Genomic DNA, 23,818 nt, shown 5'->3' with positions numbered 1-23,818 from the left:
AGCTTTGTTTTGTGGAAGAGGAAATTTGCTTCTCTAGGACAAGGGGATCGCTTCTACCTCACTTTTAATAATCGTGTATGGCTCGTGCCAATTAGACAGGTGCCCAGGGGCCTCACATCACCAGGGCCTTGCCTTCTCATACATGAACACTGGAAAATGTCCACAACATTCAGGGGACAGATGGCCCTTATGCCTAAAAGCTATCAAATCTGTATTTTTGTCCGAGTTGACATATATCAATCTGCGTCTTCTACGTACGGCTTAAATTTTTCATCCTGAGACATTTGTAGTCTTCCCCGTTTTGCGTTCATCAATTATCATCAACCCGCCTTTTCACTCTGACAATTTCCGGCATTTTACCAGAAGGCTGGAGACTGTGGGGAGTTGGACATTTACGTTCTCACATGCAGCCCCTTAGGACAATTTAAGGAAAGTGCCCAAACGTCAGTGCAGTAATAAATAATAGAACGTAATAAATGGTTACTCAGAGAAGTTGACACAAGTTTAATAGAAAATACTGTCGGCATGATAAACTCTGATGTGATTTATAAGTCATTGAATGTGAGTATTATTATTTTATTTCTATGTGAATATTTGTATTCCATGTTAACTATATGAGACACATTAAAGATATATATATATATATATATATATATATATATATATATATATATATTCACGTTGCATCATAAAGGTCAATTTTAGTGGAGGGATATAAATGAGTATTAAGATGTTAATATAGTGTTGACATAAATGTGAATTTAAAACCTAAACTATGTTCGTTAGTGGTGAAATGTGGAATAATTTTCAGTTTCATGTGGTTGCTGTAGATGGCGCCACAGTTCTTCTGATCAAATGGACCCACTGGCTCTGTGCTTGACTGCTCCTGTTTGATTCACCTGAAGTGACTCTGGCCTCTGATTTATGACTCTGATAATGCAACCACCCTAAAGTACAGCACTAACGTCAAGTATTATGAGATTGGAACATTTAAATCAGATTAAATATCAAATTCTGTCTCAAATCTTAATCTCAACCTCCAGTTTGATTCTCTACAATCTGTTCTGCCTCCCCACCTTCCTTCAAACTTTAAATGTTTCTTCACAAAGGCTGGAGACGAAGACACGACACTCTTTTCTTTACCCGTCAAATGATAATGGACCATTTTTGTGGTGAAACACCAAGTTGAAATTGAAAGAAAACCCCACACTGTCAATCAAATACACACGAACGGGTATCCCTGCTGAGGGAAACCAAAACATCAGATAAAAGACAGTTTTCACACGCTGCACTTAATCTCGTCCCGCAGCATCTCCACCAGCCCACGGCACCTCTGCATTCAGCTGATTGACAGACTGAGAAAAACAGCCAAACATGAGTCATTTTTGAAGCTGAAGAGTTGATGATGTTCAGGCTACAACAACACTGCAGATTGAAAAGAGACGCCAGCCTCCCAAAGATCCTGCACATACATCATGCGTTATATATTCACTCGTAAAGGAAACACCCAGGAAATCTCCATCAAGGTTTCTTTACTTGTACTTTTCTGGAAAATGTATGGACCCAATTTGGACATTCCTCCTGGAGCTTGCTTTTACGTGTGAAGAACCCTGCAGGAGATTGTTTGCTTAAAATGTTCAGGATAGGAGTAGTGTCTGCAGGAGAAAAACATTACGTATAAATTCCATAGCGGAAATCACATTTTTAAAGGGACCAGTGGGGGCCACACATGATTGTTGTTACTGGTTCTCGTTCTGGGGGCCCTCTCTCAGCTTGGGGCCCCAGGTAATTGTCTGCTTTGCCTACCCTGTTGCAACGCCCCTGTACACTTAAGTGCATTTCAGAAAATGTTGACCCATTTCTTTGGATAAGCCTTGTCGGAGTGGCTTTGTCCCAGAATCAGCTTTATGATGCATGGTCTTAAATAATGTCATGTTTAATCAACGTATCATAAAGTTAACGGGACAGAGTGAAGACGGGGAGGGAGTGTGTGGGTCGATCAGGGTTCTGGTGCCACTTTGTCAGATTTGGCTTGAACCTGCAGGATGGAAAGAGAGATTGCTCTGCAGCACAGAGGAGAAGGAGAAGAAGGAAGAGGAGGAAGAGAGGGAGGGCGCTATTCTTCCTCTCACACAAACAGGAGCCGAAGCGCTCAGAGTTGCTGCCGATGGCAGATGGTGGAAGGAATGAAAGGCAGATGGAAAAATCACTTCCAACATGTTTATCATCATCAAGACGTGTGTGTGTGTGTGTGTGTGAGAGAGAGGGGGGGATGACGATTCCCCCAGGGTTAATAAAAAATGTGATTTAGACTTTTTCTAAAAACAGTCATGCTGGTGTGAGAAAGAGGCTTCATATAGACATATCGTTTTCATCAGGGGAATTTAAGGATTTTTTATTTTGTCCACCAAGGAGTTTATATTCTCGCCAAGCTGGAATTGCTGAATCTTAGGCACTAATGCATAAAACACTTAATCGATTGACAATAAATGTAATTTTTTGTTGATCAATTTATCAGATAATGTCATTTTTACTATATACTAAAAGTCTCTGCATTTTAAGGATCTGATGATTACTGTAAGGGAAAAGTAACATTTGACCACAATATGATCATGTCTATTTCCCCTTTGTTCGATCATGATTGAATCTCATACAATGTAACCTTGATCATGCTGTATCCTGTACTACTGAATGAATCTTGGACTGATTGCTTTAACTAAGGCATTGTTGTTTAGATTTCATCAGAAGATCCCAACCTTTGACTTTGTAACAACCCCAACCAGAGTGGGAGGGGTGAACCAAATGTATAAAGACAGAGAACTGTTTCCCATCGGTGTGCATATTACAAACTAACCTTTGTCATATGCACCACGCTCTGAGCATTAAAGTGCGACAATACTGTAAGAGAATTTGTGTCTTGTTCCTCGTTGGAAGAGTGGGATGTACAAATTGCCACGACAGATTAGAACTGGAAGTACTTGGAATATAACGTGAGAACCACTTAGCATTATACAACCATGGTAGTAAATGTATGTCACCCTGGTAATATATGTACATTTTCGGCAGTTGCTATAGCAATACGGGCGTGTGAGGGCTGTGAGCGGAGAAAGTGAGGGAGCTGACAAACTTGAGAAACTCGGATGACTTTGTGACCTCGGCAAACACACTCCTGACAGCACTGTGTGTGTCTGTGTGTGTGTGTGAACCAGAGGAAAAATAAAAGACAAAGAGAGACTCCTGGGTTGCAACAAAAAGTTATAGAAGAGGAATCCAAAGAATAAAGATCTATTTCACTGCTACAGCTCAAACCACCTAAATCATTTACTAGCTTGTCTGTACTGCAGCACATCAGAACAGCTTGAGCAGATTCATGAAAAACATATTGCACAGCCAAATCATGGTTAAACAGCAGGACAGCGCCGTTGGTCTCTTATCGCCCCCTGCTGGGAATTTGCAGGGCGATTGCTGCAATTTTGGGCGAAAATCATACTTGTATTTTAAGTCGTAAATCAATTATATCTAAACACACAGCAGTGGTAACGTGGATTTTAGATTCAGGCTCCTTTCAGTTCCTGAGGACATGCTTTACCTTTTGTGAGCATCATAAATTAAATCATAGAAAAAGGATGCGCCAAAAAACTGCAGAACTTGCCAGAGAAATGTCACATTAGGTCACAAGTTTTCTTCAGTATCAGAGTAATCCAGTGATTCTTATTAACATTTCTCCTCTGTCCATTCATCAACAGATCGGTGCCCTGAGCACGATGGAACCAATCTGAGTCATGATGGAGATGCTCCACTTAAGTTATATATAAGTTGTAATAGGAAGGTTTTCCAGGAGGCAGCTGTTGTGATCAACAAATGAAGGATCCTACTGAGCTCACTCACTCAGGAGGCCATCATGCTGTATGTTTATGTTCATAGCAACACAGGCTGTGACCTCAGATTCAACTGAGCGTGGCTGCAGCTGTTAAAACGATGGTCTGACACAACGCGGGTCACGTTCTGGGAGTTTTGTTGATGATGGAGATGCACAAATAAGTCTCATAGCATGACTCACACCTTAATACGGATGGGAAATAGAATATAATACAATGGCATTACTTTTACTTGGAAATCTGTTTTAATAAATAAATTCTTCTTCTCATCAGTGGAATTAGGTTTGTCCAGGATTCAGTCCAAGGTAAAGTTATAGAGAAAGAAAAGAAACACAGAGAGAGAGAGAGAGAGAGAGAGAAGTAAGAGGCTTCAGTCCAACCTCTCTCGCTCGCGCTCAAGTTCTGCCTTTCACCGTTTTTCATTCCCTGAATGTCCCGTCTCAGTTGATTTAAATAAGGGCGTCTTATTGTCTAGAGGACATCTGATCCTCTCTCTCACACACACACACACACACACACTTGCAAACATGCTGACACCAAACGCTAGCTCAGCTTTTTTTTTTTTTTTTAAAGAGAAAGAGAGAGAGAAGTTGACAGATGAAGAAGAATAAACCTCATCCCTTCTTTTTCCTACTTTTTTGTTTTTTTCTCTGTCTTTGAAGTCACAATTGATGCATTGGACCAGCACTCAGAGCTCTTATGTAACTGTGTGTGTGTGTGTGTTTGTGTGTGTGTGTGTGTGTGTGTGTGTGTGTGTGTGTGTGTGTGTGTGTGTTTACATGAATTTGACTTGGTAACATTTTTCTTCAAGGGCATTGTGATTCATTAAAGGCGGATTATGAAAACAATTGCATTAGAGGGGAAAGCTCCCAGTATTTGGTCAAACTTGTATAACAGTGCATAAATCAGCTCTGTATAAGAAGATGGATGATGTTCTAAGATTTCCAATGAAAATATCTTAACCAGGTCCAGCCCAAATACTTCTGTGTCCCTAAGTAGGAGAAAGAAGCCTTGACCGAGGTGAGGGACCATCACAAGGTCCTGATAGAGATGGTGTGGTTACTTTCATTGCCCTGTTCTCCAGCTGATAAGTCTGGTCTTAATCAGTTGTTTGATGAAATTGGGGGGAAATGTCATGATTGATCGATCACTACTGCACAGATGTTGACAAAATAGCTGCTCCTTTCTGTCCGATTCAGCCCCGCGTGGGGGGGGGGGGGTGTGTACATGAAGGTTAATCCTGGGTCCAGACGGTGATCTGGATCATCTGAGTGATGAAGGCCAGTCAGCTGCTGTATGCAGAGAACCTGACCTCAGGCACCCTGAATGTGTGTGGACCTAAATAACCCCCAAAGCTCCAGTGGTCACATTCATGCTTTAATGATCGAGGACATAGAGGGAAAATAAACTGTCCCTGCCACACATCAAACCGCGTGACCCCCCCTGCACCCCCTCCCCTGCTCCTGCTGCAAACTGAACTTATTGTTCATTAACAGAATCAATCACAGAGACAAGCTTCTTCTCTTTAACACACACATATTAACTTTACTAGAAACCGAAAGGCCCGAATGCAACCTACGGCACTATTAGAGACAAGACAAATAGATTGAGACACATGGCAAACTAACAAATCTAAAAAACTCCAAGTAGCAACAAGAACGACAAGAGATTTTAAAGAAAAAACAGTGAGTTATTTTAAACTATTGAAACTGCCTACCCAATACTGCCTACTGGTGATGTATTAGTTTCTTCTATTATTATCATTATTAGTAGTAGAAATTATAGTAGTAGCAGTACTAGTATTTGTATTATTTCTACTATTGATAAAACTAGAAATGTGCATTATAATGTGTTGCAAATACATCGAAATGTGTTTGAATGAGAGGTTGCTCCTAACCCTAACCCTAACCCAGAGGAAATACCTCTCAGTGATTCGCTCTACTGGGAGACGTTAAACTACAGTTCAGCTTCTGAGAGCAAAAAATAAAAACCGTGGTGCCTTCTGGGAGTTCTGGGTCGAACATCCAGGTCTCTGAGGATCACTGTTGCGAGGGTTATGTTTAGAACGTATCCTTGGTTTCGTTCTGGAGATTGATGAAACCGTACCAAACCCTCAACTCCCAGTATATAAGACTGGTTCTACTGGGCAGCTCATTGCCTGAGGGAGTTGCTGTAAATACACGGCCAGTTAAATAAGAGCGAGAAATACTGAAGTGTGGAGATGTGACTCTGGCTCTTCTTATTATATAAGCCACATGAAGACATTGAATTGAAAGGAGTTAGTGTTGGTTAGTTATACATTTTTAAGACTAAAATTAGTGATTTAAATGCAGCTAAATCGACTAAAATGAGGCGACTCATTCCAGTGGAAAATGGGCGTTAATGTATTGAAAAATCTCCCTTGTGTTGTTTCATCTTTGTTATTGTGGATTTGCTCCGTGCAGCTGAAGCAGCATCTTTCCTGTTTGTCCGCTGACCTGCAGGGATCGACCACAGAGGGAATAAGCGCGGTGACATGCCTGGATTCGCTCGAGTGTGTGGAGTTAATGCAGTGTTCAATTTCCTAAGAGCCCGGTCACCAAGGGAAGGTCTCACACTGAACTATCGGTAATCAGAAGGTGTCGATGCTGAGATAATGAGGGCAATTCTGGTAAAAAATACCAGAATTTTCCTTTATATTATCACATTTCTTCTATTGGTTGAAAAATAAAAATGTTTCGAGCAACCTCTAACGTTACTTCCACGTCAGCATAAGAGAAAATACACAGTCTGACTATCAGGCTCTTCTTCCATCGCTGTCTTCAAGCATAAATGTCCCAAACCTAATTCCCACTGAAGGGGTGGAGCCCTACAGTTACAGTGAATGCACGATGGATTCAAAAAAAGAAAAGAAAAAGACACGAAAAAAAGCAGAGCTGCTCTTTCATTGTAAATGCAGCTGTAGGCCGTATCGGTGCCGTGTTGGAGGAGATGACCCAGGAGAACAGGAGGAGTTCAAGCAGCACAGACATGCCAGCGTTTTAACGGGAGAAAGGAGGTTGGCGTATCTTTTACCCTAAGGCACAGTTTGACTTCTATTCTGGCGTGGGGGGGGGGGACCGAAGAGGAAGAAAAAACAACTATCCATGTCAATTCTCCAAGACGCTGCACTTGATCACTTGCAGCCACCCGGCACTGCTGCAGAGCTCGGAAGAATTGATCAATCAATGATTTCAGTTCGCTCAGGGAAGTATAACAGTGTTATATTGCTCGACAGTGGATTGCTCAGATCTTAGGTTGCATGAATTGCTTTTGTTTGGAAAAAATAATATCACCTAGCTTCTCTCTTCTGTCTCTGAGATTGATTTAATGGACTTTGCTGTAATTATGAGCTGGTTCTATTGGCCGTGCCTCAGGGGTTGTTTGGTTGGTTGACCGGTGGATCCTGACAAATATTGGATGGCGTGCCAATAAACTTTTTATGATCAAATGTGGGATTAATCCCGATACTTCTGTGATCCCTTGACTTTTCATTAAGCACCGGCACAGTGTTGGTGTTTTTTGTTCAGAGGGGGAATGTTGAATTGGATGAAATCTCGTACAAACCATCTCAGCTATTTTTGCAAAAACCACAGAAAGACAAGGGTAACATTAGTTTACATCAGAGAAATTAAGAAGTAAATTTCATACTCGCGATCGACCAGGTCATGTGAAGAAGCGGAACTGGGTGAAAGCCTCTGCGGCCGCCTGCGTCTCTCAGTGGTAAAGAGGTTAATGTAAGTTTGCCTCAGGCTGAATATGAGCATCCACAGAGCATCATAACAGCCTGATGATGAAGGGTCAGCGTGACAGTGATGGGATCCGACACTGTGTGTGTATGTTATTACACTTACATTGTTATATTGTTCCATGAGGGGAAAAGTGGAGCAGTTGAGGAAGTAGATGAGTGGATCATAAAACATTCAGTCAAGAATAGAAGTGTTGTAATGCATCCAAGGTGAAAACCAACTTTAAAGTATTTGGTATCCGTGTTAACACTTTTTTGAAGGTATGAGAGCGAGCAATGTTTTTGCATTTTAATCTGCAGAAATCTCTGGACTTTCTCCGGAGATTGCAACAGGAGATTCTCAGCAGATTGAAACCGGCGTTGGCTCTAATCCCACAAAAGCTTTCCTCACATCTTCTTCGGCGTCTTCTACTTATCAGGCATCGCTTTGTCATCTGGAGATATTTGTTTTCCTTTTTGTGTCTCTCGTGTTAGAAATGTCAGCCACTCGCCTAACTCAGGTTCTCCTGAGTTGCAATAAAGGGTAATTTCATTTATCTTTAACCTTGAAAATAAGTTGATTAACTGGTCTTAGTTGTAGTTTTGACAGTGAAATTACAGTTGAATGTTTTTTCACTAGTTTTCTCCTTCATGCATTACCATTGCCCTCATGTGCTGTGAGGCATGGAACCTGTGTGTATGTGTGTGTGTGTGTAATGAAACAGTATTTAATGGTTGGCGATAGTGTTTGAAGTGTGACATGTTTTCTCCCCCCCCGCTCTCAGGGTTTATGTGACCGTGAAATGCAGCGATTGATGGTGCGTCGACTGTGTTTGCACACAATCGCACTCGACTTGACCCACATGGCCAAGCAGCAGATGTGGGTCACGCCAGGTTAAACATATCAACGCGTGTTGATGCACAGAGGAGAGATGAGAACCCGAACACAGCTACAGCCATAATATGGTTATTTTTATATTATATCAGTCAGATAAGGAAAATCTAAGTTTGCAGGGTGTACATTTTGACATAGTGTGAAGTTTTAAAATCCTGTTCATAGCGTCTTTAAAGTGCAAAAGCGTAAATGTTCTGTGTGCAATGTTTAATTATATATTAAGTTATATCTTGAATGTTTGAAGTCGTATTTGATTATTCATCATTGGTTCACGTCTGCATCAGATCACCGAGCGCTGACACTTCAAGTCAAGTTAGACGACCATGACGGAGGCGCAGAGCATGTGAGGAGTTCATGCCCGCCCGGCGACCCGAGTGCAGTGGGTCGACACTTCTGCGCGGCTGCATAAGCTCCAATAAAGCGAAGAATTTCCTTTAAAAATTCGATCCCGCCGCTCTGTGTAAATCCGGGGCTGAGGCACGCCGTTTGATGAGTGGCGAGGCTTTTAAAGTGATGGAGGCGATGTGTTGGCCGAGGATTACAAGGTCGAGTCCGAATTTTGTACAAGTTTACAAGTGGATGCCTTTTGCCTCTGGGTTGCCGGCTTGAATCCCTGCATCAGTACAACCCTGAATGTTGAAAAAAAAAAAATTCAAATGTTGTGTTAATAAGAATTAAGTTATTTGATTGATCGGTCACAAACACAACAGTACATGTATATACTTTTTTGTGTGTTTGTTCTGTTGACCGTTTAAAACATGAACCCCAACGTGTTATCCCTATTGTGCGTGTGTTGAGTGTGCAAAAGCCGATTGGGGGGAACCACAGTCTGCAGTAAAGCGCCCTGACAGCTTCAAACGACTTCAAACACGTCGACGTCGCTCCGACTTCCCTCATCCCTTCTGCCTTAATGCTCCTCATGGGGCATCAGCTTAGATCCCTGCAGCCATGACTTACAGCTATGATGTCAATACACATTGTCGGTGATTAGTGTGAGTGCGTGGGTTGAGAGTTCCCATCACTGCTAGTTTGCACCTATTTGAAGAGCTGGGATCATGAAATGCATCGATGACCAGATCCATGGGGGACGTGCACTGAAGACCGGAAAATTTTCCAGAAACGTTTCCTTCCAGCCCCCAAGTAAACTGTTCACACGGACGGAAAAATGTATATAAAACCAAAGAGGAGCCTGACACGTAGAAGACGTCGATGGAGATGTCAAGTTGAGGGCACCTTAAACAAACACAGGGCCCTCCTTTACCTCTATAACGGCCCTTCATTATAAGTGTAAGTCTGAGCCATGACACTTGTAAACACTGTAAAAGTTGTGCAAAGTTTAAAAGAACAAAGTCAGCGCTAGAGGAATATGAGGAAATCGGTATTTCTGAAGATTAGAGCACGAAAAACATTTTCAAGCAATAATCCAAATAATGAGCAGAATATGTCTCCTTTAGAAATAATAACATTCTAATAGATCTAAAGTTGAGCCCAGCAGGCAGTTTTACCATTTATGCCGTCTTTGATTTATCTGCCTCCTAATGAGCACTAAACGAGATATTAACATTTTCAAGGGAATTTATATGCACTTGATATTTGTTGCAGGAACCTTTTAGTGTTCCTTGGCAGCCTAAGACGGATTCCTACCTTTCCCTCACGGTAAAACCATCTGGAAGCAGAGGTAAACAGTGTGAGCAGCATCAGACGCTGCCGCCTGGACTCAAAGTGAGATATTAGCTGGCATCACGCCACACGCAGAGAGAGAGAGAGAGAGAGATGAGGAGAGAGACAATGTGGAGTCATACTTACAGTACCAGTTATTTGTGTATACCCGGATGTGTGTGCATTGTGTGGATGTGTGCCCGGTGAAGAGCTGGAGCGGTGCCATGGTGAAGACTCAGCACCATACAAGGACAAGAAGCGCTGGAGGACCAGAGCGTGTGCAGCTCGGTGACTGATCCACACAGGTGGGGTCTGAGAGGCTGGCTTTTCACAATAAGGCGTCTGAACAATACCGTCTGTCTGACATTTTGAGAAATTAACTGCCGCAGGAGATTGTCCAAGTCACAACGACAGGAAAATGTCAGCAACATTTAGGGCGACGGATGGCGCCCGTGTAGAGCACGCAGGACGAGACGTTTCAAACCTGCTGCGGAAATAAGAAATGTTTGTTTACATCGCTTTGACACCAGCGTCGGCCTCATCGTCAACAGATCAAACAAATCTTCGTTCTAAGATATTAGAATTTGTTGTTTTCTGTTTTGAAACTCTTTTGAAACTCGCTCTTGGTGATTGATCAATCAGATATTTTCGTCAGTGGATATCTCAATATTCAAATGAATCTCTTATGTTTTGTTTAGGGAAATAAATTAAACTGCAGTGTAAAGATTAAAAAAAAAAAAAATTCTAAAATTGACTTTTGAGATGAGAAGATCTGAATCTATAAAGCACCAGTCGAGTCCTGGTTATGAAACACACTCAAAATCAAGGTTGATGTCTTTCTTTTAACAAGCAGTTTGTTATTTATCAATTCCTCAATGATCAGTTATGCTGCATCTCATCCATCACACACACACACACTCGATTTGTAATAAAAAGTACAATCCTGCTCCTCTCCACTTCTTTCCCTTCCCCCGCTGCCTGCGTCTGAGTGTGTGTTGCCCTCTTAATGATTCTGTGTTTGAATGTTTTATAAATCCACTGAATTAAAGTGTACAGAAGATGAAAGTGACTGTGAAAGGGATCTAACTGCTCTGAAGTCCATATCTGTGTGTGTGTGTGTGTGAGAGAGGAAGAGCGAGGAAAGAGCTACAGACAGACTAATGAAGACGTAGGTCAAATATCTTCTACCTAATAATAAATCACACACACACACACACACACTCTCCATCCCCCCACCCATGTGTTGACATAGTTTCCATGGTGAGGGAAAGGTGTTGACGATTCATCGCTGCATTCCGGAGCACATGCTCTCGGACACATACATTAACATTTACACTGGGGGGGGGGGGTGTCTGCTCCCCCACACCAATATTTGACCCCCCCCCTGTAGTGGCGCCCGTGCTGTATCGCCAGACCCCTTGTAAAAGCACCGTGCTGTGCAGCAATTAAAGTGACAGTCAGAGTTCCAGGTCATGTGACATTCTTGCCCCAACTTTGTCTGGGAAAGGTCATCCCCGCAGTTTGAGTCATTAGTTCTAAGCAAGTTAAAACATGACAAAGGGCCACATTGACAAATCTACTGTGAAGTCTATTATTCTTTAAATGATTTACGATCTCAAACCGACACAATTTTGTCCTTCCACCTCACTGTCTTTGATTAAATGGACTGATTTATAGTCATAAACATTACAGTAGGCCGTATACTGTCTCTTTCAGAAACGGGAGGGCATGACAAAGCGGTGGAATTCGAACCCCAGGAGTAAGAACCAGTTGCAACAAACAGTGTTTACTTTGGCCCTGGAGATTTGGGGGTCCCGAGCTTATTAAAACATGCTCGGGGGGCCTCTTTCCCTACAGTTTTAATGCCGTGAACTCAGAGAGGCTCTGTTGGTTGATGAAAGCCAGACTAGAATCACACCAGTTATAAAATGCATAGCTACAGACTCTCACATGGATAAATACACACATACGTGCTAAATTATTAAACTGCAATAAGGCTGAGGAGCTCTTAACTTGTATAATAGACACTTTGCAGTAGCATCACATGACTTGGAGCCAAAGTGGGTAAAGACGATGTAGCTCCAGAGGATAGAGGGAGGGAGAGGACCACCAGCCAGCATGGACATCAATATTCAGACCTACGAGTCCTCACTGGTCATTACTACATTATTATCAGAGTACTCACCAGTTGGACCACACTTATATTTGAAAGAGTGAGGAAAGAATGTGCATTGGATGGTTTCATGTATATTTATTCTACTATAGACACACTCACACACCTTCTGTCGCTCCTGCAGGTGAACAGCTGTATTGGTGAGTTTCCTGCAACTGAAAAATGGGCAGTGGTAGAAAACAGTAAGATGAACACATTGGAGGAATGACAAATTTAAAAAGCGTTGTATGTTTGAGCATAAATGACAGACCGGGCTCTATTGCACCCTGACTTCTTCCCAACACAGCAGCTAACTGCTTAAACTCCTGCTTCCTGCTTTAGTGCTCCCTCAAGCGTGAAATGCTTGGGAAAAGAATTTTAAAACGAGACTTACGCAAGAGAGAGAATGCATCAAACCAGTGTGTTTTAAAAGGAACTGGGAGTGTTAACAGGCAGCAGCCGGGTGTGATGGAGCCGAGGCTTTTGGCTGTTTTGAAGCTGCTGTAAACAACAGTGTTGATGACAATGAAGACGGGAGGAACGTGTCGCCTCTGGTAAACTCCGGGGAGAACAGGCGGCTTACTTCCCCCCTCCGCGCGCTGCTAAATTTTTCTGTCTGAAATTGTTGTTATGTGGAGCAACCCTCAAGCTGCAACACGTTCCGAGTCGGAGCCGGGGGTAACACCGACCAAATGTGGCATCTCCGGAACAGCAGGGGCGAACGAGTGGTGGGAGCCGCGAACGAATGGAGGGTATCACACACAGAGCAGAGTCGATTAAGGAAGACAGTGGTTTAAGGTACGACTAGGCCACGTTAACAAAGGATCCCAGAGAGGCACTAACACACACACAGGGAGGAAACTGGGTCAAATGGACCCTGAGAGGGAGCGAGTGCAAGTTAGAGAAGTGAGATCCAGAGCCAGTCGACACTGGAATCGGTCTTTTCTCTCATCTCCATCTCATTTGGAGATGAGAGAAAAGAGAGGTGCAGAGAGAGAGAGAGAGAGAGTGAGAGAGCGCTGGATAGAGAGACTGTCGTTAAAGAGGTGTAAAAATCTGAATCCTGGAGCTCGGCCGATGTTTTAACTCATCTGCATCTCTAATCAAGAGCGGGAGTGAGAGAGGGGACTGGTGCGATGGAGGGGGAGTGGAGGGGATGGCGATGGTGGAGAAGAAAGAGAGACTGGTGACAGAGTGAGAGGAACAGTATAAACGGACGGAAAAGAAATGCCATTAGACTAACAAGGATGGGAGAGACAGGGAGAGGGAGAGAGAGATGTAGCCGCCGCTTAATGTTGAATTATAAAACATTTTTTCTGCGGGAACTATTTGAAGTTGTGGTTTTTTTAGATGTTTGGAAGCATAGAGAAACCTGATTGATGGCTTGCCTGCAGACGGAGAAGAAAACCACACTGGCCCACATTTGTCACAAATCTCTGAGCAGGAGCTGTGATCACGACCACATCAGAGCCGCTGGAAAAACGTCTGAACAGAAAGAGGGTAAAATGTGGGCCAGCAAGGGCGGCGGCCATAATTAAATAACCGCGGCTTTATTCTGACTAAATCCACTGTGTCAGAAGTGACGCGCCATACGAACACTTCGACTTAGCGCCCCCTATAGGCGGCAATGTCTATTTCCAACCAAGAAAAAAGCAATATCGAATGGAACGAACCAAAGATGGATATCGTGACAATACCGATAACACCAACTTAAAATAATCACCATTTACAAAATGAGTACATCTTACAAATCTATTTATTTAAAAAAACAAAATTCATCATACTCATTGCGATAAAATGATCAAATGAAAAGACACTGGGAAAGCTTTGCCGTGACGTGTTCAGTGGTGCGTCAACATGCTTTAAGAGATAAAAGCCCAGAGCCCTATTATTCACCTGTGAGCTCATGTACGTGTGTTAGTGGTAAAAACCTATATTGGATATTGCCACAGCACTAACACAGAGTGGGCTTGGTTCATGGACACCTACTGGAAGTTTCTGTCACCATCGATCAAATCAAAACACGTTTATCATCATCAATATTTCACAAAATAGTCAGAGGGATAAGCTCCAACGTCCAAACAGCAGCACCGATCGAAGGTTTGTTCTGGTATCCAATGTGGACGTCAGATTTCTTCCCTTTTGAGTTGATTCAGATTCAATATTTGTTTAAAATAAAGAAAAAAAGTTTGACCATACAGTCTCATATTGCTCATAAAGTTCTGATAGTTGCTTTAAACACCTTGTAAAACTATTTCAAATGCATAAACAAAGCTCTGTCCCAGCCCAGCACGTCATATTACTGAACGAACAGGTTTAATTGATTCCTGCGGAGTTTGAACACCAACTTCCTCACGTTGTGTGTTTATACTGGAACTCTGGGTGTGTTTTGGTGTGTGTGTGTGTGTGTGTGTGTGGTCAAACACGATACACTAGTCACCTCAAGTTCATTCTCTTGCCATAAAAGTTGAAAAACTGGTGCGAGATTTCAAACACGATCTCTTTCAACTTTACCTGTTAAGTGCACTGTAATAAAAGAAAAGAAAATAATAAGGTAGAGATAAAACATTTTAATTTATTTGAAAAAGGGGGCGCAGCTCGTTTTGAGCGTCGAAATCTCCGGAACCACTTACAAAGGAACATTGTGAAAACATGTGCTTGTTTGCAGGCATTGGGTCGGACACATGTTTAGCTTAGCTTAGCACAAAAACACATAAAACAGAGGGGACCTGCTAGTTGATAAGTAAATCAGGAGGTTATATCGTAAATGTGAGTTATTATTTCTGTATCGAATTTGTTAAAACTGTACATGAACATCAACAGTTAGTGATTTCAAATCCTCCAACTAGTTCGGGGAAAAACTGATTTTTTCCATCTGCCACAACAAATAGTTATACCACTGCAAATTGTGAGTTTTACATTTCGGTTTGTCTATGTTTTTCCAACACATTCTCTTGTTCTCTGTCTTTATGCTAAGCTAAGCTAACCAAACCAGACTCCGGGTGGAAAGGCCTTCAGAAAAAAATGATAAAAAAAGGCAAATAAGCATATTTCTGAAAATGCTGCACCAGTTCTTCTAAAAGATTTTCCTGCTCAAAAAGTTTCTGGCGCCGACCACACTCCCGTTACAACAGTGGCGTCCTGATCGGGGGGGGTGACAGCTGGGTTTTAAAGATCTGGATGTGGGGCGCTTTGATGTCATCAAAACGAGACCCTGCAAAAGGGCTCGTGTTGCTCACGACTGACATCATTCCCCCTTTAAAAAGAAAAAACAGCACATGCAACTCTTTCTCTCGCATACTTTAACACTGCGCTCACACACGGTGTACGAAAACACAAGACTCAGGCAAAGATAACAGCTGGATACACTTCCGAATACCTATAAAAGAAGAGTGCTTGTTGTCGCCACTTTCAGCGGCTGTTCAAGTGTTGATCTGGCAAAAGATGAACCAAGCACACCTCGGTTTGTTCACATGTTGGCACCACGTAAAGTATTTCTCACACACAACACACACTATCTGCATATCTCCTTGTAAAGCTTAAAAATGTCTCTTGATTTAAAATCTCTTAATTTCCAAAAAACTAGAGGTGAGAATAAAGGTTTATCTTGTCCCTTGGTTAAGGAAGGAATACTCTGGGGTGGGAGTTCTAGTGCAATGCCTCTCGTGGCGGGAGAACACGTGGAGCACTTTTGTTTTGTTGGACTTCTGCCGCCCGGACGAAGGCGACGCTCAAACCTCGTCCGGGACAGAAATAAGGCTCGGGCTGCCTAAAACATCAGCCTCCGAGAATACAAAATGACTTCAGCCGTGTGATTGAAACCCTTGCAGACACAAAGTCCAAACAAACAGGTGAAATGAAAAGCCACCTCCGTCTCTCCAACGCCCAGCTTCCCAGATTCAACAGGGTACGCTGGCGTGCCTCTGAGATCCGATAACAGGATCAGGAAGACACTTTGCAGGAAGCCATGGCGTTAGAGGAAATCAGAAAAAGGAAAGCATGTCTTCGTCCAGCCTGAGTGCTCCACTTGAAATCCCGAGTGGTTACAGAGGCAGCAGATGTGTAAGTGGTCCTTTATTCCCAAGTGGCAGTGATGTCTCAAAAGTCTCCTGTCCCTCCAAACTGTGGACAAGTCTCCAAGGCTAGTTCCTCGGCGGTCCTTGTAAAAATAAAAGCAAACAGTCCCCTGGTCCTCCACTGCAGAGCTGATAAATCCAGAGCACCTAAGTTACGCCCCCGTTTCCGAAGCGGTACGGCGTTTTTACTCCCAACGTCCGTCGCCCGGAAACAGCTTCGTGTCCCAGAAATCGTCCACGGGCGTGTGTCTGTTGAGTGTGTGGTGCTTCCTGTGAGCGCTGCTGCAGTGGGAGGGCGCGGGGGAAACTGTTTGTCAGTCCATCTCCAGGTCCATCAGTTTGTTGCGCGAGCGGGGAGTGTGCGTGGTGTTGCGGCAACAGCAGTGGGCGCAAACCAGACCCAGGACCAGAGAGAAGAGGCCCACACCTACGGAAACACAACAAAGTTAAAACGAAGCCATATTCCCTCTACTAGGAGCGTTAGGGTGGCCAAGCAAATCATCCACTAGAGGGCAGTGCAGAGGCGAAGGTGGAGGAGGTTGTGATAATGTTCCTCTTGGTAAAGTAACTCGTTAAAGAGTTGGGCCATTTTGAAATTTCTTCCTCACGTCCTATGATGGTTTCTCTTGAACTATTGGCTACACTCCCCACGATTTCCAATTATAATATAATACATATAATATCTAACGTGAGCTTAATTTTCTCCAGGTCCTCAACTGCACTGGGACTGAACCCTTGTCCCTTCTCTGGCCGCCGAATCATTGCTACTGGGATGAAACTTTTAAGAACTGGCTCAAAAATAAATCCTTAAAATGACTGACTCATGCTAAAAGTTGCATTTGGACGAGGACGGACATTTCTTGTTGAATGTCCCCCAGCCAGAGTAAGCAGTATCAGTTCCCTTAAAAGAAAATATCCGATCGTTTTTTTTTTTTCGGCTATAAAAAGACTGATCAAATTCATATTCTTGCAGCTGTCAGACTCGAGTCCCAAATAACAGCACAGTCAGCGGGTGAAGTGCAGAGCGGCACAAAAGAAGAGCTCCTCCGGTCCATCAGTCAGCAGTTTCAGCGGAGATGTCCACGCTGACGGAGGGCATCAGCGAGCAGCTCCATCCTGTCCCGTGACTTTGGGGCAGGTGCCACACTCCTCTGAACAGCTGCTGCATTTCAACGACGCGTCAAACTCAACATTTGACTTTTAAAACTAAAGAAAAACTGTTGTAAATTCCGCATTTCAACAGATATGAAGCAGAAGTTGATTAATATTGCGGCTGTTTTCATGACGTTTGTAGACAATCTACAGTAAATTCAGCATTGGGAGAAAGACACTTCTTCAAAACTGATTTATTCTCGGCGGTCGACTAGACAGATGTTGAATCCGACTTGTCAGCGTTATTTAAGGACTTGGAATGTCCTGATTTAAGTTTTGTTTCATTCCTCTGTGTGTCTGCCTGTTTGTTTGTTCGACAGCAGGATTACGCAAAAAGCTACACAAGGGATTTCCTTGTGTTTAAATTCTGGCGTGGATCCGGAGAAATGGGCGGCTGCAGGAACGTGTTTTTATCACCATCTTTAACATTGCCAGATAAAAATCAAACAAAGGAAGTGTAACATTACCTAATGAGGCCGATGCACCGTATAGAAGAGGTAACTTTAGAGAGTCCCACACTAAAGAAGAAGCAGACAGAAATAAAGTTTAGCATTTTCAACTTTTGTATGGTATTAGTGTTGCCATGGTGTGAATTGCACGCTCGCTCCTCACCAGCGAACTGGACCGTGAGGAAGATCCGGGACGAGGTCAGCTCTCCGGCTTGAGTCCAGGCTCCGGTGGAGGCCGACAGGTACCAGGGCGTGGCCACACAGTAATACTCACCGCTGTCACTGGAGACCACAAGACACACAAACACATGTTCAGACGCCGCCGTGCAACTATGATGTGGGATAAACACCCTCGTCCACAGGGACCACAACACGTTTACCCATAAACACACTCACTCACCCGTCCTGAGTGCCGAAGATGTTCATCAGGTAGGTGTGCGTGTCCCTGCGCTCGATGGCCACTTCGCTGGAGGAGTTGCGCTCCTCCGTCTTCACGATGCCGAAGCGGTCGACGCTCGCCACCTGGGTCGTCGTCTGTCCGCCGCGCAGCCGGGTGAAGAACCAACGCACCTCGTACGCCAGGTCGTCTGAAAGACACGAGCGGCATTCATCACAAAACAGCACACAGCTCCAACTATCCTCAAAATAAGTGTTTATATGTTTCAGGCATGTTGAATTAGATAAATATGTATGAAAAGGACATTTTGGAAGATTCTGTCTCATCCTGCTTTTGCAGCATATTCTGCACCTCAGTGAAATGTGAGCAAGGATGTCACTGCGTCACACCAGGTGAAAGAAAAGACATTTAGACCATGTTCAGACTCCATGCTGCGATCCAATCTGGTCTAAATGAACCAAAATGCAGCCTGAGATCTGTTTCACTTGAGCTCTTCCCTCCACCAGCATCATTTGTGAAGGACCTGGCATGTTATCACTCCTATAATTCGAAGCTTCTCCTCTTTAGCCAATCGGCACAGAGGAAAAGAGGCTTGAGTGCTTGTGCCGACTTCTATTCAAGCAGGATGACGTCAGCCCTGAAGAGGCAGCGTTTCTCCAGGAAGCTGGAGGACGTGTTCATTCCAACCTTTCATCTGCATCAGCTTTGATTCAGAGTTACCTATGACATTATAGAAACTGGGGAGGAGAGCGTGTTATTTTGGGATGTGCAACGCAGCCCTAATTTCACTATGGTAACTACAAGAGGGAAGAGGAAAATAAGGAGGATCAGCCCGAACCTACAGAACAACTCCATTAAACGCTGGACATGTGTCACAAAGAGAAAGATGTCTGACGATCAAAAAACAGGGACCCGAGATTTTGTGATAATAGATGCAATCTTTGGAGAAGGGGCGAGCGAGCTAATTATTTCCAAGAGAAAGACACGTAGAGAGAAAGAGAGAGAGAGAGACAGGAGGCAAGAGAGACAGAGAAGCACAAACTAGTCATTAGTCTGTCAGGGAGAGACACACACACACACACACACACATATACGCACACAATGAAGCACAATGAAAACCCCATGGAGCCTTAGTCATCCTCTGTCATTTCAGAGACAAATAGAGAATACACATGAAAAAAAAAAAAAAGGAACATTTGCGAACGACAATGCTGGAGAAAAAAGAAAAAAAGAGACAAATGGTGATGGAAAACAATTATGGAGAGAGATAAAAAAAAAAAAAAGGAGAGTGAGAGATGGAGAGATGAGGAGGAGGAGGAGGAGGAGGGAGGATGGAGCGAGCATAATGAAGAGAACATGTGAGGAGAAGAGTGAACGCACCCAGAGCGGAGTAATGAATCACATCTCAATTTCTATCCCCCCCCCCCCTCTTCACTAATGGTTTTAATATCCAAGTGCTACATCATTAAAAATCTGTAGTAGTACAACAGCAGCAGCGGCAATAATAATAATAACTTAGGCCTCTGATTCACTTTCAGGTCCCATGGTCCTAATGTCCGAAGCCCCTCAGTCTGCACGTTTGTGGCTCGGTCACAAATACACAATCGACGAGTGGGTTTTGGATCGTGAGAAAATGTGAAGGACAGAGGAGGATGCTGGTTTTGTTTTGGGCGAAGAGGAGGAGGAGGAGGACGTGCCACTAACAGCTGAGTGGGGATCAACCTCACAAACCTTGTTGCTATTGGCTGAGGCTGTGACGTGAGGACCTTCATTAATATGACTGTACTTTAATTATCCTTTAATTCTGTATTAGATTACACAGAAAACTTCCTTCCAAACTGTATGAAGGACAAAACTAAAGTTTCAAAACTGCTCTTGCAGATTTCAGTGATGATTATTTCCATTTGATGCATAATTTAGAATAACCGATGGAAACACGGTCGATACGCAGTACTCCAATTAGAGCGACAGCAGTATATTTGGAAATTCATTCTTGTCCGGTCCTTTAGAACCTCTCCGCTGAGAATCCTTCACTTCCTGTTAGCGGAGGAGGTGGACACGCAGGACGTAATTATGGCAAATCAGCTGCATCGCTTCTCAATTAGCTGGAAGGATTGGGTGTCGTCTGGTGGGACTGGGAGGAGTCGGCTAGACTGAGCGGCCAGGGAGAAAGTTCAAGATCGCAGCTCTACACGCCACTTCAAATGTGTATTTTATATTTTCAGTGCACAAATTCAATATCTACTACAGAATTATCATTTAAATTAATCACTTTTAAACCTTAATAAACTAAATAAATCCTTGTAATACTGGTAAAAATGTGATATATTTTTATTGGGAGGTAAAATCTTTAAAAAATCTTCAAATTACATTTGTCATAGTAATTATTTTAAGGATTTTAAACCAGATTTGTCAAAGACATAAAACGTCCTCACTTTGTAAACTCGGACAAAAGTGTTGCGACGCTGGTGATGAAGATACATCAGGACAGTGTGGACTGGTTGGTGGGCGGGGGGGCATTTCTACTTGCAGTAGCCGAGCGCTTCATCCAGCCAACGAGGAGGAAACAGGAGGTGACACTGAGGGAGTGGGGGGGGTGAACTGGCCGGCTGACCACACACACACACGACCCTCCAGACTCGCTGACCAGAATCAACTGATGAGCAAAGTTCTGACAGTGAGGGAGGGATGAGGGAGGGATGAGGGAGGGATGAGGGAGGGATGAGTTAGCCGTTAACCTCCTGAGGAAAACCCACACGGCTCCTCAGTGCAACATTAAGACGCCTTCTCCGCAGGGAGCCGAGCTTCTCACACTCCAGCTGCAGCGATTCACCCACAACCGAGCACACAACTCATCATGAAACAATCGTGAAGTTTTAAGTTGCTTTTTCCTCATTTCTCATCAGGTTTGGGGCAATAAAATAAATTGGTGACATCACTTTGGGCTCCTGGAAACTGTAATAGATATTATTCTTGACGATTAAAAGCTCAAATCGGTTTAATCAAAATGCTCCAAGCTGTTTTCTCCTCCACCATATTGTTCACACATGAGGCTTTCCCCCCCCCCCCCGCAGTAAGTCTATCCTCTCGGCGCAGGCGGAGCGAGACAGAGTGAGGACCCCTGAACACACCCGACCCGTCCCCCCACTCAGGGCTCCAGTCTGCACATATTTCAGTTTAGGAAAAACAAGCAGAGTTCCTGTGTGTGTGTAAAGTGGAGGACGGCTGTGGTACTTTACTCTAATGCAAACACAAACATAAAAAGTGTCCTGTGACAATGTTGTTGGAACATTTTGAACGTATCGCTGAAAAGACGGAAGAAACCTGAGACGTAACGAGACCAGACACGTTGAAAACCATCCATCACAGTCTGCAGCTTGAACTGTGACCTGTTGTGTAACGAGGGATCAACAGCGACACATCATGTGTGATAAACTCAAATTTCACCTCCTATTGAATAGTGGTGGGGGAAAAAATCGATTATGTTCAGTATCGCGATATTTTGCGCCCGCGATTATATCGATACTGTAGCACAAGTTTTTTTTAGTTTTTTTTTTAATATTTATTTACAATTATATATGTAACAGCCCCTGGCTGGCAAAGCAGGACAAGGAGAGTTTCAGAGTTTAAAAGATACCTAGTGTGTCTGTGGAAAGGATGATCTCCACTGCAGGAGATATAGTAACGGCCCAGAGGAGCACTTTAACATCTGAGCATGTTGACCAACTCCTTTTTCTGAACAAAAATGCCAATATTCCCCAGTTAATTTAACATTTTGGGTCATGACCTTGCAGGTCTCAATTTGATTGAAGCTCTAGGTTACTCTTATTTATATGATTGAGCTCAGTGTTCATGTGAGAGGTCTCCTATTCAGAAAATAATTACAAAGGTCCTGTGTCCTGAATGTTCAAGGACAAAGTTTTTGCACTTCAGTTAATGTGTAGAAGACAATGTTGTTCACAGAATTAAATGTGACATTTGAAGTGAGTTGAGTCTTATTTTCCTCATTTTTTGTAATGCCTTTGAATAATATGGGGGACATGAATCGCAATAAATCGCAGAATCGAATCGCAATACTTGCAGTATCGCAATATATCGCAGAATCGCAATACTATTGAATCGTGGCCCAAATATCGCAATACTATTGAATCGTCACATTTTTGCCAATTTCCACCCCTACTATTGAATTGGTTTCTTTGGATAAACTCTCGGTTTGTTTGCTGGTCTGAATGTTTCAGGTCAAATAGGAAACCCGGCTGTTTTAAACCAAACTCATCCTTTAAATAGATTTTATTCTTGACTTTACATTACGAGAAGTGCATTCCATAAAAGAAATCCCATTACTCTAATGACAACACATTGTATTATATTTACTTGAACAGGGAGGAGGGGATTTATGAAAAAACTATTTTAAATCCGTTCCCTAATCGCCGTGACTACATTCTTCTATAATCACATCATTTACCGAGCTGCCTGGCTGACAGGGAAGAGACACTGTGACGTCCCGATAACACCAGGTTACAGTCTGACACCGCCGCTAGTGATCAAAGAGACATTTTGCATAATTCCACGGGACTGACGCGTGAACTCCGCTTGCTTGTTTCCGCCGCGATGCCAGCGTTTCGAGGAACGGAGATATAATTAGAAAGCCTCGGCTCCCTCGCAGCTAGCCTCCATCCCTCGCCGTCTTTGTTCTTGACGGGGGAGCGGACGGAGAAACGAGGCAGAGGGGGGGGGGGGATTTGAGATACTTAGCGAGTGAGGAGATTATTGTGTTTATCGCACAGCCACGGGAGGCACTTGAACGCATCTCACACCGTATCTCCGGGGAGCACGCCACATCAGCAGAGACACCGCGGCCCTCCCTCGTGGGAGGATCCGATCCGTCGCCGGGGGGGCTGACTCACACTTGCCCACAGCTGTTGCTCTGCTGAACGTAGACATGCAGCCGCCCTCCCCCCTAACAGGACCTCTCTACCCCCCTAGTGCGACCCCATGAACTCGCTGACTCCCACCCAACAGTCACCTCACAGGCGACAGGCTGTGTGTGCACTGTGCAGCTAAACCAGAAACTATAGAGAAGTGTGTGCGTTGCTCCAGACGTGTGATCGTTGCGTTGTCGTTTTTCCAATTCAGAATGTCGTCGCATTTAGAGGACGAATGTGTGATTATCTGTCCACAAGTAATCCCTGCTACACAAAGTGACATCGAGCAAAAGGCCTCAATGGGTCATTTCTCAATTTCGTTTATGTGGAAATATGTGTCTATTCGTACAAGACAACATAAACACACAAATATCAGGAGAGACGCAGTTGGGTGCGGCCTGTGATGGAAGGCTCTTCCCCTCGCTGTTGTGTTTGGCTTTTCCAGAACAGCTATAAACATGTCTGTCGGATATGATCAGTGAAACATACT

General features: G+C 43.6%; 1 protein-coding gene across 1 annotated transcript in view; it reads right to left on the bottom strand.

Annotated features, from left to right (window-relative positions):
• Positions 1-14,775: 14,775 nt before the first annotated feature.
• ptgfrnb (prostaglandin F2 receptor inhibitor b) overlaps positions 14,776-23,818 on the bottom strand; it is a 45,093-nt gene continuing 36,050 nt past the window's right edge. The window contains exons 12-15 of the mRNA XM_061067370.1: positions 18,407-18,593; positions 18,170-18,288; positions 18,025-18,075; positions 14,776-16,832 (exon numbers count right to left, since the gene is read on the bottom strand). Coding sequence (XP_060923353.1) covers positions 16,720-16,832; positions 18,025-18,075; positions 18,170-18,288; positions 18,407-18,593 — 470 coding nt within the window. The 3' untranslated portion in view covers positions 14,776-16,719. The remainder of the gene's footprint in view (positions 16,833-18,024; positions 18,076-18,169; positions 18,289-18,406; positions 18,594-23,818) is intronic.

This window comes from Limanda limanda, chromosome 23 (genome assembly GCF_963576545.1).
Source record: "Limanda limanda chromosome 23, fLimLim1.1, whole genome shotgun sequence".
NCBI lineage: Eukaryota > Metazoa > Chordata > Actinopteri > Pleuronectiformes > Pleuronectidae > Limanda > Limanda limanda.
This window is presented reverse-complemented; position numbering and strand designations above follow the sequence as displayed.